General features: G+C 45.3%; 4 protein-coding genes and 1 long non-coding RNA gene across 6 annotated transcripts in view; 2 read left to right on the forward strand and 3 right to left on the reverse strand.

The window, feature by feature from the left end:
* LOC147642774 (uncharacterized) overlaps positions 1-14,101 on the forward strand; it is a 40,592-nt gene that overhangs the window by 8,079 nt on the left and 18,412 nt on the right. The gene's annotated exons all lie outside the window — the stretch shown is intronic.
* Positions 379-6,451, reverse strand: ssp6 (PDZ domain-containing short spindle 6). 2 transcript variants are annotated; one of them, XM_020953338.2, is made up of 3 exons: positions 5,621-6,451; positions 3,529-3,891; positions 379-3,470 (listed from the first exon to the last, which is right to left on the reverse strand). In XM_020953338.2, exons 1-3 carry the CDS (start codon positions 5,927-5,929, stop codon positions 1,506-1,508), a joined length of 2,637 nt encoding a protein of 878 aa, XP_020808997.2. In that variant the 5' UTR covers positions 5,930-6,451; the 3' UTR covers positions 379-1,505. The 2 variants fall into 2 exon arrangements, with proteins under 2 accessions (XP_020808997.2, XP_086694819.1); XM_086838693.1 differs by lacking the exon at positions 5,621-6,451 and adding an exon at positions 4,615-4,665.
* On the reverse strand, positions 6,794-7,522 carry LOC110184735 (U6 snRNA-associated Sm-like protein LSm5). Its single transcript, XM_020953362.2, has 3 exons — positions 7,194-7,522; positions 6,923-7,119; positions 6,794-6,868 (listed from the first exon to the last, which is right to left on the reverse strand). Exons 1-3 carry the CDS (start codon positions 7,240-7,242, stop codon positions 6,839-6,841), a joined length of 276 nt encoding a protein of 91 aa, XP_020809021.1. The 5' UTR covers positions 7,243-7,522; the 3' UTR covers positions 6,794-6,838.
* Positions 7,696-9,753, forward strand: LOC110184722 (T-cell activation inhibitor, mitochondrial). The gene is made up of 3 exons (XM_020953349.2): positions 7,696-8,041; positions 8,101-8,525; positions 8,584-9,753. The coding sequence occupies exons 1-3, from the start codon at positions 7,957-7,959 to the stop codon at positions 9,532-9,534; spliced, it is 1,461 nt and encodes a 486-aa protein (XP_020809008.1). The 5' UTR covers positions 7,696-7,956; the 3' UTR covers positions 9,535-9,753.
* LOC110184724 (uncharacterized) lies at positions 11,512-12,973 on the reverse strand. Its single transcript, XM_020953350.2, has one exon. The coding sequence runs from the start codon at positions 12,941-12,943 to the stop codon at positions 11,630-11,632; it is 1,314 nt and encodes a 437-aa protein (XP_020809009.2). The 5' UTR covers positions 12,944-12,973; the 3' UTR covers positions 11,512-11,629.

The raw sequence follows: 14,101 nt of genomic DNA on the forward strand, positions 1-14,101 counted from the left end.
TAGGCGGCGACACCTTTGAGTTAAAACAGCTGATTCGGCGTTCCAAAAATCTCCAAAACTTTTTGAGTTCGTTTAAGTGAAACTAAACCGGTTTTAGCAGTTTTTTTTAACTCATCAGAACACCGATTTTCATAGATTTCTCAAAAAATAAGTTCACTATTTCATGGTCTACTTTTTTGCATGGGTTTCACTACATGAACACATTTTTTTTAGTTTTATTGCAATACATAAAGTACAATAACATTTACATTTTGCATTACATAAAAGCGCTTTAAATAATATTTGGTTTTTGGTTTGTTGCTTGATAAAATTGCGACTAAAATTGTTGCGGTTTTAAGTGCCTGCTCTTTCACTATCACAGTGAAATAAATTACATTGTTTTTGGGATACAGTATACCATAAATATATATATTTATATACGCTTATGTTTGTGTATATTCGTCATGTAAAACAATAGTTAGTGTTGCATGATAGGTAACCATATTATATGGCATATACAGATATATATATGTATAATCCCCTAACTATTATTTAAGACGCCAGATTTTTCATTCATTTGGAATATGCGTGTGGCTTTTTTTTTCAGTCTTTCAATAAATCCAAAAATCCTTACGTCCGATGTACGTTCTAGTTGCATCAGGTTGTATATATACCGCAATTTTCACTTATGTACAAGGTAGCTACGAGAATAATTTTCATTTGGAACTTAGGGATATATGAATAATAATTTGGAATCATCTACTCTTAGAAGTTACTTCTATTTTGGGCTCATTTTACGTTGTGTATTGTCATGTGATTTCTGGTTTGCTAAATATTTACCTTACACGCATGAAACTCACGGTATATATACCTGATTAATTAAGCTATGTTGTTTATATTTAAAATTTGGCTTTGGTTTACCATTTGAAAGTAATGTTCGATGTTTTGAGACGCGAATGGAGTTGAGCTAAGTAAATTGTTTTGGAGGAGATCGATTACTTTATAGATTCAATGGGTATAAAGTCTAAACCTGGAAGTTAAATTTAATATAATTAAATTTCTTCTATTCCCTGGTCTCCCAGGAGCTCTAAAATTGCCGTAAATTAAACATATATTTTGATTTTCGAGTTAAAATTGCAGAATATTTAAATAACTTATCTTAAAACTTGACATGATCAATTTTAAATTTAATCATTAAGTATTTCCGTCACTTTTCTAAATATTTGAAACTAAATATTTGTTTTAATAATGTAATTCATATGATATATACTAATTTTTATACAAATTCGACTTTAAAGAAGATTTTCCTTATTAAAAATTTAGATAATATTAAAATTCAAATAACTCTCAGCTTTATATTTCCAATAAAATCTAATATTTTACTTCCAAACCCTTTTAACTTTATACTCATTGAATTATGAAGCCCCTTAAGATCTCTCCTAAACCATAGGAGCTGCATCCTCCCCTATTCTTAAGACGGTTCCTGGCTAAGATCTAGGCTTGTTACCGGCCTAGACAAGTGTCACCTACAACCGCGTGGCCTCCGACACGGTCTGAACATCTCCTGCTCCGCCATGCACCTGCTGACTGGTCGTGGTGGTGGTGGTGGAGGTGGAGGTGCCCACATCCGTGGTGGGGCGCGGCAGGTGCGAATAGTAGCCCATCTGGCAGGAGTTCTGGTGGGTCAGCTTCTGGCTTTGGCTGAGCTGGTACTGGGCCGCCTTAATGGCAGCCTGTTGCTGCGGCGTCAGGCAGTCGCAGGCAGCCAGTAGCTCCTCCGTGGACTTGGCTGTGATGGTCGTCGTCGTGGTGGTGGTCAGCTCACCCACAAATTCGGTGGGCGGCGGTGCATAGTTCTCCACATCGCCGTACGTGGAGTATCTTCCATAGGGATTTCTTCGCGGCATCGAGTGACGCTGCTGGGGAAGCTGCATCTTGACCGCCGGCTTCACAGCCACCGTGTCCAGGTAGCCATAGTTGAAGTGGTAGCCCGCCTTGGTGGCCAGATTGTCCCAGGACTTGGGCTTCTGGATGTAGGCTATGGTGTTGGGATAAATCTGTGAGGGCTGCATTTGAGCAGTGGCCACATGGTAGCCTTGATGATAACTCCCCTGCTGCTGCTGCTGCTGCGGATGATGGTGATGGTGGTGGTGTCCTTGATGCGGCTGTCCCTGCTGAGGGACTTGCTGCTCGTAGGATTGCCTGGATTTCGTGGAGGGTTGCCGAGATTGACCTGGCTCACTTTTGGGATCCCAGAACAAGGTATCCGTGCTAATGGATGTTGTGTAGGAGGCGGAATCACCCGGGGCGAACTCACTGGATGTGCAGGAGTGGAGGCTGCAGTGACTGGCCAGGCCGGAGGCCAAGTCAAAGTACCGGGAGCGAGTGCTCCCAGTTTGGGACTGCACCTGGCAGGGATTTTGTACCTGGTGCGTACCATAATGATGGTGATGAGGCACTGCCTGCGATTGCTGTTGCTGCTGCTGCTGCTGCTGCTGCTCGTGGCTGTGATGATGATGATGATGGTGATGGTGGTGTCCAGATCCATTGGCATTCGGTGAGGCATGCGACTGGGACTTGGGCCTGATCCTCTGTTCCTTGCTCTCCACCCGCTCTCGGTCCCTTTCCCTGTGCTTGTGCTTGTGCGTGTGCTCCTTGTGCTGGCGATGACGACGCCGCGTTGGCACACAATGAGTATCGCAGCAGGGACTGGCCAGATCGTAGGCATCCAGGCTGACATTGTCGGGTGCCGGCAGAGCCGACTTCTCCGCTGATTTCCAGCGAAAATGACCCAGGCAGGGATTGCACGAATGCCCCACATGGCAGTGCTTTCCGGCGGACTTTTCCTTCTCTGACTTGGGTGGCTTGGCCGGCGGCTTGTGCTTCTCGCAAGTGCGGGGTGGTGGAGCCGGTGGCTTCACCGATCCACCGCCAGTGGTACTGTGGTACTGCGTGGGTGCCGTGGCCGTGGGTTGACTAATTGTATTTGTGTCCACTGACTCGGTTCGCTGCAGGATGTAACGCTGCTGCTGACCACTGGCCTGGCCTGGCGGCTGGTGATCACTACTGCTCCGCTGAAGACCCAGACCATCGATATAGTCCTCGGAGCTGCCGTGAGTGGGCCTCAGGACATACCGATAGGTGGGATCCAGGTAGTGATAGGTGAGCATGAACTGAGCAGGCGGCGGTATGATGCCGGGATGTCCACCCACCACGGACGCTGCCTGTTGTCGTGCCGCCATATTGGCCACATCTTCGGTGGACAGGGCGGGACGATAGAAGCCAGTGTCACCGCCGCCACCCTCCGTTGGAGAAACACCTTCACCGTCGCTGGGCGAGGTGTTGGCGGTGGCTTTCTTCCGTGCCGGCAGGCTGTGCGTCTTCCACTTGCCCTCCAAAAGCTCCCGTTCCCGGAGATGCACCCTCTCCAGCTCGTTCATCTTTTGCTGCAGCATGCTCTGCAGCTGGATGTAGCGCATGTGGAGGTCCACCTGGGGAAGAAATTGGAGTTAGGGAGTTGACCAAATATAAGACTGTCAGATACTCTACCTTCCTCACGCAATCCTCGAAGAGCACCACCATCCGCATCCTGGTGTCACACTGCTTGATGAACTCCACGATGGTCTTGTGGTCGGCCTTCTCCATGTCGCTGCCATTAATGGACAGAATGACATCTCCCTCACGCATCCCAGCCCTGTAAGCCGGACCACCATACTCCACATAGTCCACATATGTTATCATCTCCAGCTCCTCGTCACGCTTGTAGTGGATGCCATAGCTCTGCAGGGTGAATCCATACGAGTCGTTCTTTTTCTCCACGATTATCGTGCGTCGCCGTCGATCCTCGTCCGGTTTGGACGCCAGGAAACGCTCGGACTTGTAGCGCCCCAGGATGTGGGTGGAGCGGGACAGCTGAAATAAAGGGATAAAAGGGGCAGACGATGTAGTGCCGATTTGCGGTGAAAGTGAAGACTTGTATGCTAAACTATAGTTAGCACTTCCGGGTATTTACACGTCTGCGGAATGTGGCACACCGAATGGCCGGCAGGTGTGGTTCAAACCATCAAAATGATGTTTGCCAAGCCCATGCCCAAGCCATTCCCTCGTCCTCGTTGCTCTTCCTGCTTTTATTGAAAACATTTCTATGAATACAGGATGAGGATGAAGCCCCCCAGCAGGCAGGCAACACTTTCGCTGCGGGAAAGCGGGAAAAGCAAACCAAACAAATTGTGCATAGACTTGGATAAGTACAGATGCGGACAAAATAATAGTTCTCAATGGAAAATATGTATAAATTTTGGGGTATATTTGAATTCTACAATTTCTAATCAAAGGAGATACCATGCCTGGAATTCAAAACATATTAAAAGAAAATATATAATTGTATTATTTATTTGTCTTCAAATATGATATTTAGACTGTACTTGAATACCCGGTAAAATGTTATACCATTGACGAAATTTAACATAGAATATTAATTATTCAAGTTTGCCATTAAATCGTTAATTATTTTAAATGGTTAATTATTCAACTAAATACCACTGTAGTGAGACAAACTGCAAACGCTCAGAAAATACAAAATATAAAATGTACGAAGCTCAGATACAAAATATAAAATGCTGAAATAGACCTTACTGGTCTTTCATTAACGCCTTCATTGTGCGAAGCGTAATAAATGGGCTGAAAGGCTTTTGACCACCCTCAGTTCCTGCGGCTATAATGCCATCGGCTGGGAAGCGCAAATTGTGTGGCATTATGTTGGTACCAAAAATACAGTAGTTATTTAAAATGAAATTGTTAAGAGTTTCCAAATAGAAATGCAGACAGGAAAATCACAAACTTTAGTTATAAAAGAAATTAAATACAAGGAAAGTGTGAGTCCCTTAAGTATGTAACTTTCTAATTAGTACATATAAATGCTAGTGTACAGTCCAGTTAAGTTCCTTATTCGTTAACAACTTTACTCAAGTTGTAGGAATAAGAAAATAAAAACACACTTTCCGTTTCCTAATAATATTAAGTAATAATAAAGCGACTATAAGTAGCAGTAATTAGTTTGCTGACTTGCTAAACAATAATAATACCTAAAGACATGCCTCCAGCCACTAGCAAGTACTCGAAATAATCCTATCATGCTTTCATCGACCCATAAATTAAGCCAACTGGTTAATTTTTGTAATTGCCCGTGCCAAAGTCAAGGCCCTTTCGGTGGACTCATCCACTCCCATCGCCGCGCTCGCTGGGCGTATGATACATTTCAATATATGACTATTTGCAGGGGCATTGAATTATTAACACTTGATCGACGACGGCGGTTGTTGGCGGCCGTTGAGGTTGCCTGGCGAAGCGTAAACTATGCATAACGACCCCGCCGGAGGTTAAACAGCTGGGGCTGCACCGAAGAGGAAACCACCACCGCCGAGGCCGCCCACTCGAGGGGCAAGCAATAAACCACCACCCACAAACACAGCTCCCATCATCCACCACCCGCAAGACAAATTCAATTGAGCCAGCACTGCAGGACCTTGTCGCATTATGATGACTCAGTGTGTGGGACACAATCCAATTCATTTGGCTGGCGACCATTTGGATACCAGGCGCATCGTTGTGTCCTGAAGCCCCCTTGGACATATGTACATACCTGCGCATACTCGATCTCCTCGTCGCTGGCATCGAGGCTCTTGTGAAACTTGAGGCGTCCCAGGCTGCCGGTGCCATTGACATACTGATGAGACGGCTGATAGTGCGGATTGCCTTGGGAAGAGTGATGCTGCTGGTGCATCATTGGCTGATGCGGCTGCTGCTGCTGCTGCAGGCAGGCGGCGGCAATAAGGGAGCCCACGGAGGTGGCATTCGAGGCAGAGATGGATACAGCCGCTGCCGTGGTGGCCGCACTGCTAGCCGCCGTGGCTATGCTCTGGCAGCTGCTACTCATGGGCTTGCCGGCCATCTTCACCTCGTATTTCGTATTGATTTCTTCACGCAGTCATAATTACTGGCGGCGGATCACTCCGCCAGATACAGAGATACCGACGACACCGACACCGCGCCAGAGACACCAAAGCCGATACCGATTCCGAGTGAGATTGAAAAAGCGGTGCGAGCAGAACACCTCCTCCAGCGGCCAGGTTCAGACACAGAGTGATGATGGGCAATTACAATTAGTCATTGCCATTCATAAAAAGTTTACTCCGTCGTAACTCCGTTGCGTTTATCAGTTTTGTATTTGTCGAGGGAGAACTTTTCCATATTCGAGCGAGACGAGGCAGCGTTTTTGTTTGTCGCGTGAGTCTGTTTCCGCTCGGGTTGTTCCACTTCCGCTGAAGCTTGCTGCCGTACTGAGCCGTTGGAGCCGTCTAGGTGTCCACAACGGAAGCGGGAGCATGGAGAACGGAGAGTGGTAATGGCAGAGCGAGGCACGGAGAGCTCAAATGCACCCACACGCACCAGGGCCAGCAGGGAAAAGCGGTTTATATTTATGGCACATGTTGACTGCTGTATTGCTCAAACTTATGCTCTGAGTGGCGCAGCGCATGCGCTTCGAAACAGCATAAAATAGCTGCTAAAAGTTTACGGAAGAGTTAAATATTATAAGTTTAATTATCTCTCGTAAATGTCTTGCATGTATTTACCAAATTTCGGCTTATATTTGCCATATTTAATTTATTATAAAGTCTTTTCCCTTTTACCAAACTTAACAGAACTCATTAACATTTCTCTGCTAGGCGAAACATGTTAACACTCAGTCTGTTAAAGAACAGTAGCTGAAACTGTTAATCTAAATGTAAATTTATCCACGAATTGAAACTCGTTCTTTTTGGGTATTTTACAAATGTATTTGTTTACAAATTGAACTTTGCTACTCCGCCAGCTCGCCACCAGGCACCAACTGCAATATAAACAATTAATTAAAGATAAACACGTAGTTAACGGAGCCACTCACCATCGTTATGTTGTTGCCATTGAGCAAAATCTGATCCAGTTTGGTGATGCGGCGTCCGTCTGGAGTGTTCTCGTACTCCGTGACATCGTCCAGAAGCATGTTGACAAAGTCATCAAATCCCAGCAGGGTACCGACCATTTCCTTGTCGTTCTTCATGATTATATGGATGCGGGAGCCAATGCATTTGTCCACCAATTCTGTAGGCACATTACACCAAAGCCGGTTTATGTTGATTTCTCGTGTTAATTTCACTTCGATTCTATTTACTTACCCAGTGGCATCAGAGTGGAGATGTTAGCGGGGGGCGGAACGGCAGTCATCTTTCCTGAGATTTGTTTACAAGTATTTATTTAAACAATTAGAATTAGCGAAAACTCCAGCAGGAATGCGAGGTAAACAATGCGGATTTGCGGGTGGAAGCTGGTCACACAAAACTATCGAAAGTCGATAGGCTGGATAGAGATGACAACTTAAACAATGAAAACATAGCTAGGAAATATCAAATATCAAATCAATTAATTTATTTATTAGATGACACGTCACAAGCACAATAGATGTTATCACACGGAAAGCACGGGACCAAATGAGGGACAGCCCCATGATAGCGCTCGTATTTATACTCTGTGGGCACAGAGTGAGAGAGATGCATAGAGCAAGAGCGAGAGAGTGATATTAGGAGCAAGAGGTACTGAGGCCTAGTTAGAGACGAACAGAGAGAGAGAGAGAAAGAGCGGCGCAGTGAGATAGCGAGGGAGAGAGGGAGTTAATAATACATCAATACATAGCAAACTGCTGATTAGAATTAAAATACTCATTGCAAGAATATAAACACGCTAGGCCGTCAGAACTTGAACGCTATACAATAGCTAGGGATTTCCAGTGATTTGCGAAACGGTCACACCAACCGTCGGTCTTTCATAATTTTCAAGATCAGGAGTCATATATCTCAAATATTTGAGTAAACAGTCGTCTGTGCCATATGCTGGCCAACTGGGACGAGGGGCAGGGTTGTGCCGCTGCTCGACGCTTACATAATGTCCGTGTCGCTGGTCCCCCAAATCCGGAAATTGGTCAACAGCAGGCGGCACTTCCTAGTGCTGCGTCGATCGCTGAACCAAGGTCAGTGTGCATTTGAACAGAGCCCTGGGATATCATGTGATTCTTCGGTTCTTTGGTAGATCTGACCACGGCGCTGAGGCCCTTCTACTTTGCGGTGCATCCGGACTTCTTTGCCCAGCATCCTGAGCAACGGAACACCAACGAGAACTCCCTGAAATTGCTCAGCGAGCACCTGGAGGCCTTATACGAGCGCCGCCTACGCAATGAGGATACGCAGGTGCTCAAGTTCTATGTGCGCGCCAGTTCTGATGCAAACAAGCGCGATACCTTCCGGCTCATTCAGATACGTACGGACAGGCAGAGCACGCGGGATCCAAAGAGATTCATCCAGGGGCTCCTCGAGTCCTGCAATCTTTCCACGGAGTACGTAAAGAACATCAAGGCGCAACCAGAGCCGCCCAAGAGCTCGGGATTGGAGTTTAGGCCCAGCCAGGACTACCACTACGACGCAGAGTTTGCGGAATTCGAATCTCAGCTAAAGAATGTTCGTCGAACCGGATAGACTTCTTAAAACCAAGTTAATGCTCATTTTAAACCCACAGGAGCGTGCCAGCAAGCGTCCAGTGCTGACCACCTGGCTAGAGGAGAACGCCGACAAGGCCAGGCAGCGCGTCAAGGAAACCGCAGAGTTACAGGCAGAGATTGACAAGCTGCAGCGGGTGCTGGTAGAGAAGCTGCAGCTGCGCGATGCCCGCTACGAGTGCGGCTGGAATATTGATCACTATCGCGGCTGCCTGAAGACCCTGGAGCGACTGGCCAACACGCATCTGGTAGAAATGGCTCCTCTTAAAGGACGCATTGTGGTCTTTGCCCCCTTCACGGGCATCAGCCTAGAAGGTCACGTTATGCTCTTCACCGGCGATGTGCTCAGCACGTGGATTGACTTCATCAAGAACATTCCGCATCACGATGCCTATTTGAAGGTAGTTCCCGTATATGAACGGACCTTATCGCAGGTCCTCCTGGAGATTCAGATCGGGCGGCGCAAATTTATGCCCAAGCAGCAGGCTAGCGGCTATGCCAATCACCTGATGAAGGTGACAACCTCGCTCAACGATTATTTAGGCAAACAAAAGTACCCAACGGAATGGCCAAAGACGCTAAAAGAGTTCACCATCGTGGTAGAATCGGAGGCGGGTCCACTTATGGTGAGTCCCACGGGTCAGTTCATTACACCGGCCACTTGTCCGGGCTCCATACTCGTGGACTTCATTACCCAGCACATGGAGCTAGCAAGAGAGCGGATGAAGAAATATGCTCAGGATAAGCACGTCGAGCAGGAGCTCATGGATGCGTGCATAAAGCAGCTGCAGTTGCAGTCACTGACCAAAGACGATGCCATCACTCCGGACAAAATGATAGCGGCACTCCGAGACCTGTCCCAGATGCAGGTGCAGCAGCAGCTGAAGCAGGGCAAGCTGCACATCACACACTACTATTCGGTGCTGACCGACGGCGTGGTGTGCATTCCCTGGGACTTTGCGCAACGGTGAAAAGAACTCTTCTCTTATGTGCCTTATTAGTCGGAAAATAAACTAAGTAATGATATATGGTTATCCTAAAAAATCGTGGGTTCCTCGTCGAGTAAAGGGGGTTTCCCTTATTTTATTTCAATAGGTGAGTCAGAATACTGAACATATTTGCAGTTCAATTAGATGTTTACTCAAGGATTTTGTGGTTGAGTTTTGCTAATAAAAAGATAATAGTTCTTATTACCTTTTATTATAGCGGAAATGATATAGAAACCATGGAATCTACACATATTTAATAATGTGTCATACGATTTTATTAATTCTCTGAAAGGCAAAGAGGGAAAACGAACTCAAGCTACTTTTACAATGCAAATATATATATATTTTGTATATGTTTTACAATAATACTGCCCTGTCTAGCAGTGATTAAACAAAGCTGCAGTCCTCCAGGCTCCAGGTACATTCCCTCTGATGGGTCTGGAACTCAGCAGCCTTTCGTGTATAGACCTGGACCTCACCTCCAACTGTTTGAGAGGGATCTCCAGCGCACACAACGGAGTTTTCGGTTTCTGAATCGAACAGGGAGATACCACCATTACCGTACACCACTCGCCACCAGGAAAAATAGGTCTGACTGTACACGTCTTTGGTGATGCTGGCATTGGTCGGAGTTTGAACATTCTTGTTAAGAACTAGATAGCGTTTCCAGTAATCACTGTAAAAGGCGAACTGCGGCCGGCTGTCGTTGGTGAGCAAACGTTGCACGGAAAACGGAGCCCTGGCGCTCCTATGGTAATTGTTGCACATTAACAAGGTCCTCGGGCACTCGTGCATGTAGAGAGACCCATCAGTCACATTGCGGATGCATATCTTCTGGGCAGTGTATAGCAGTTGCTCCTCCTTGGAGAGGCGCGCATATACCTGTGCTCTTAGTGATCCATCCACATCCTTGTCGAAACGGGGATTCTCCAGTAAACTTCTGAGGTTATTTTGCAGGGCTTGTAGCGCTGGAATATCAGCTTTTCCTGTCTCCACCACCCTTTCGAATAGTTTAAGATTAGCCTGGGTCTGCAGGATCAAACTGCTGTTGAAGTTCTCAAGCCGTTTTGCCACACTCGAGGGAGTTTCCATGACCAGAACAGTGTCGAAAAGGACTTGCAGTATGTCTTCCAAAGGTTGAGGCGAAGTCACGGCCAGACAGTAAAGGTTGATCCACGAAAAAGTCTCTTTAGGTTTTGCTGAGTACAATTGAGCCTCGAATAGGAGGACACAGCGATCAATAATCGTCTGGTTAATTAAGAGGAACCAACTGGAAGGTACATCCTTGCGTCTAGAAAACTGACTGTAAAGATTGGAGAGTTTTATGGTATCGTTCCGCTGAGTAGTGTTCCATAGGGCGCTGAGAATATTATCGTGGAGCTCCCATTTCTTCGCTTGGTCCTCCAAGGGCACATCGGCTCTCCAAGTTAGCTCATCGTACAGGTTTAGAATATCTGCGGCATTGTCAATGTGCTTCATCCGCCAAAGCTGCTCCCAAAGAGCTGTGTAAATAGCATCCCTTAGCTCCTGCGTCTGCGCTTGGTCCGCCCATTTAAGGACAATGGGGCTCCTTGCCCAGTTTCCATCGATCTCCGACTCGATGACAGCGACCAAATTGGGGGGCACCGTTGTGGCATTATAAAGCGATAAGGATCCACTGGTAAAATGTTGAATATCAAAGGCTCCACACAGACCCAGAAGTCCCAGGATGAGGAGCACGCTAACGGTTGAAGATGCCATTCTGGCTGCACTGACTGATTTTCCCTGGAAAGACCCACCTTTTATAGGTGGCTTCTCAAGACTAACCCTTATTTGTAGTTGATATCGTGCAATTATTTCTCCTTCTGCCATAAAAATTATTCATGGTTTAATTACCTTTTGCACAAGATTCGCGACCATTATAAATTTTAATAAAAATGGCACAGAGGGTGGGCCTTCATAGCCGGAAATAGCGAAAGATTAACATGTAATAAATGGTTTATAAATATTTAAATGAAGAACAGTAACATTTTAATATACATTCAGCTTTATTCGATTACCAATGCGATTATTAATTGCTGTCAAACTTTATCCAGAGCTAAGCAGCATCGCTGCAATCCTCCAGGTTCCAGGTGCACTCGGCACGATGAGCAGATAGCTCCGTTGCTCGGCGCGTGTACACATGATGCTCCTCGCCATCCCAGTGCGAGGGATCACCGCCACAGAGCACCGATCTCTCGGTGGCCGCATCGATCAGAGAGAAACCATCAATTCCATACACCACTCGCCACCAGTGAATGTTAACCCTGCTGTATACATTCTTGGTGATGGAATGGTTGGCGCTGTAAGCCCCTACGCCGGCTGGTTCCATTAGGATATAGCGATTCCGCCAAAAGGCGCTGTAGAAGGCAAACTGCGGTCGGCTGTCGTTGCTGTGTCCTCGTTGGATAAAGTAGGCGGCCTTCTTTTGATCCGGCGGATTGCTGCAAATCAAATAGGTCTGCGGACACTCGTAGATATAGGCACTCGGATCGGTCACATTCCGGATGCAGACTTTTCGGGCGGTGTATAGCATTTGCTCGTCCTTGGGCAGGTTGGCATAGATCTCTCCGCGTAGCGTGGCGTCCACTTCCTGCTCGAAACCAGGTTGTTCGAGTATATGCCTCAGATTTGCCTGCAAAGCTTGCTGCACTGCCGGCTCTGCTCGTTTTAGTTCCTCCCTGTCCAGCAGATGGAGATTGGCCAATGCCAGCTGGCTCAAATTGGCTGTGAAGTTGCTCAGTCGTTCCACCACACTTAGGGGTGTTTCCAAAGCTAATACAGCATCGTAGAGAGCCTCCAGGATATCCCTGAGATAGTCCAAGGTGCTAAGAGTCAGCCGTTGAATCAAGGAGTTGACCAAGGGAAAGTTGGCTTCTTGACTGTCCGTGTGAAAGGGTGCCTCTATTAGCTGGGCACTGCGATGCACGAAAGCTGTATAGATCGCATCCATTAGCTCCAAGGGAACATCCGTGTGTACTGATAGCTGCTCGAAAAAGTCCAAAATCTTTGAGGGATCATAGATCTGTTTGGTCTGCTGCAGCTCCTTCCAGAGAGCCGTGTAGATCGCTTCCTTGAGCTGCACAGTTCTTGCCTGATTGGCCAACTGAAGGACGAGCCTGCCTCGTTCCCAATCCCCTGCGACTTCCGACCGGATGACAGACTCCAAGTTGGACACGGCAGGATCTTCCAGACCCGCCAAAGGGGCATCGTTCCGCCAGACATCGATGTGGTAGAGCAACTCTTGCACGGGAAAGGATGCATTCAGAATCGAAAGGATTTTACTTTCCTCATTTTGGTAATTGTGTTCCACGGCGACACTGTATTGGAATCCCAGGAGGAGGAGCAGCCAGGCGGATGATAAGGTAGACATTATGAAGTTACTACTGGTTGGATGCTCTGGAAATGCTGCAGCTTTTATGGGTGAATCGAGTGCCGGCTTTTATTTGTAGTTCAATCGGATATTTGAACGGGGATTTCACTATTGACCCTTCTGCCTATAAATGCATACAAAGTTTAATTGCATTTTGCACTTGCCAAGAAGCTGAAAAACAACACGATCATAAAAGCGAGGGTGGTTATATATTCCATTATTTACATGGATATATGTACATATGTGACCTAGTTTTAGATATTTTCGTGGTCAAGTGCGTTGGTTGCTTCTTCTTCGATGGGAAAAATCTCTTAACATCCTTTTAAAGATTGTAAATTTCGTATTTTCTTATTATATAGTTTCATATACTCTTTTTAAAATATCCGTTTTTTATTTTTAAATAAATATTTAGTAATACTTTATGCATTTTTGTAGCCTTGCAGTATTGTAATTTGATTCAAAAGCATGTAACTTAAGAAGGAGTCATTTCCGGCCCTATAAACCATATATATTCTTGATCAGCATCAATAGCCGAGTCGATCTAGCCATCATAGGCAGACAAAATTTTTTTATACAATTTTTCCAAAATTTCAGCGTTAAAACTGACAAAAAAATTGGACAAAAAAAATTAATTTTTTTTATTTTAAATTGAGTATGCAGATTTATTAAACTGATAAAAACTAGCATAGGAAAGCTTTTCGAATTAAAATTAATGCTTTTTTGTCTGAGTTATGAGTTTTTAAAGTTTTGATTTGTCGAAAAAATTGTCATATAAAAATATCGACTCAAAGAATGCGAATATTTTAAGCTTAAGTATTATATTTCCGAATCGGTTCTATAAGAAAATTAAACTTTGGATTAAATTTCCTTCTTTTTCCTTGGGATATTGGTGTAATTAGTTTAAAAACCTAAAATTTGAATTCCAAAAATTGTAGTTAATATGTAAAGTTTATGGTTAATTCTACATGAATTATATGTATATACATTTTACATTTGTTTCCCATAATACCCGTGAATCAACCAGAGCGCTAGTGTGTGCTACACTTACAAAAATGTTACATTTTTGTTTTGAAAAATGATATATCCATATATAAATATATATGTACATATATTTCTATTGGTTTTAACATGTATTTTTTGATTTAATAGATCCCAAAA

This window comes from Drosophila serrata, unplaced genomic scaffold, assembly GCF_035046125.1.
Source record: "Drosophila serrata isolate PLE 108 unplaced genomic scaffold, ASM3504612v1 contig_359, whole genome shotgun sequence".
NCBI classification, from domain to species: Eukaryota; Metazoa; Arthropoda; class Insecta; order Diptera; family Drosophilidae; genus Drosophila; species Drosophila serrata.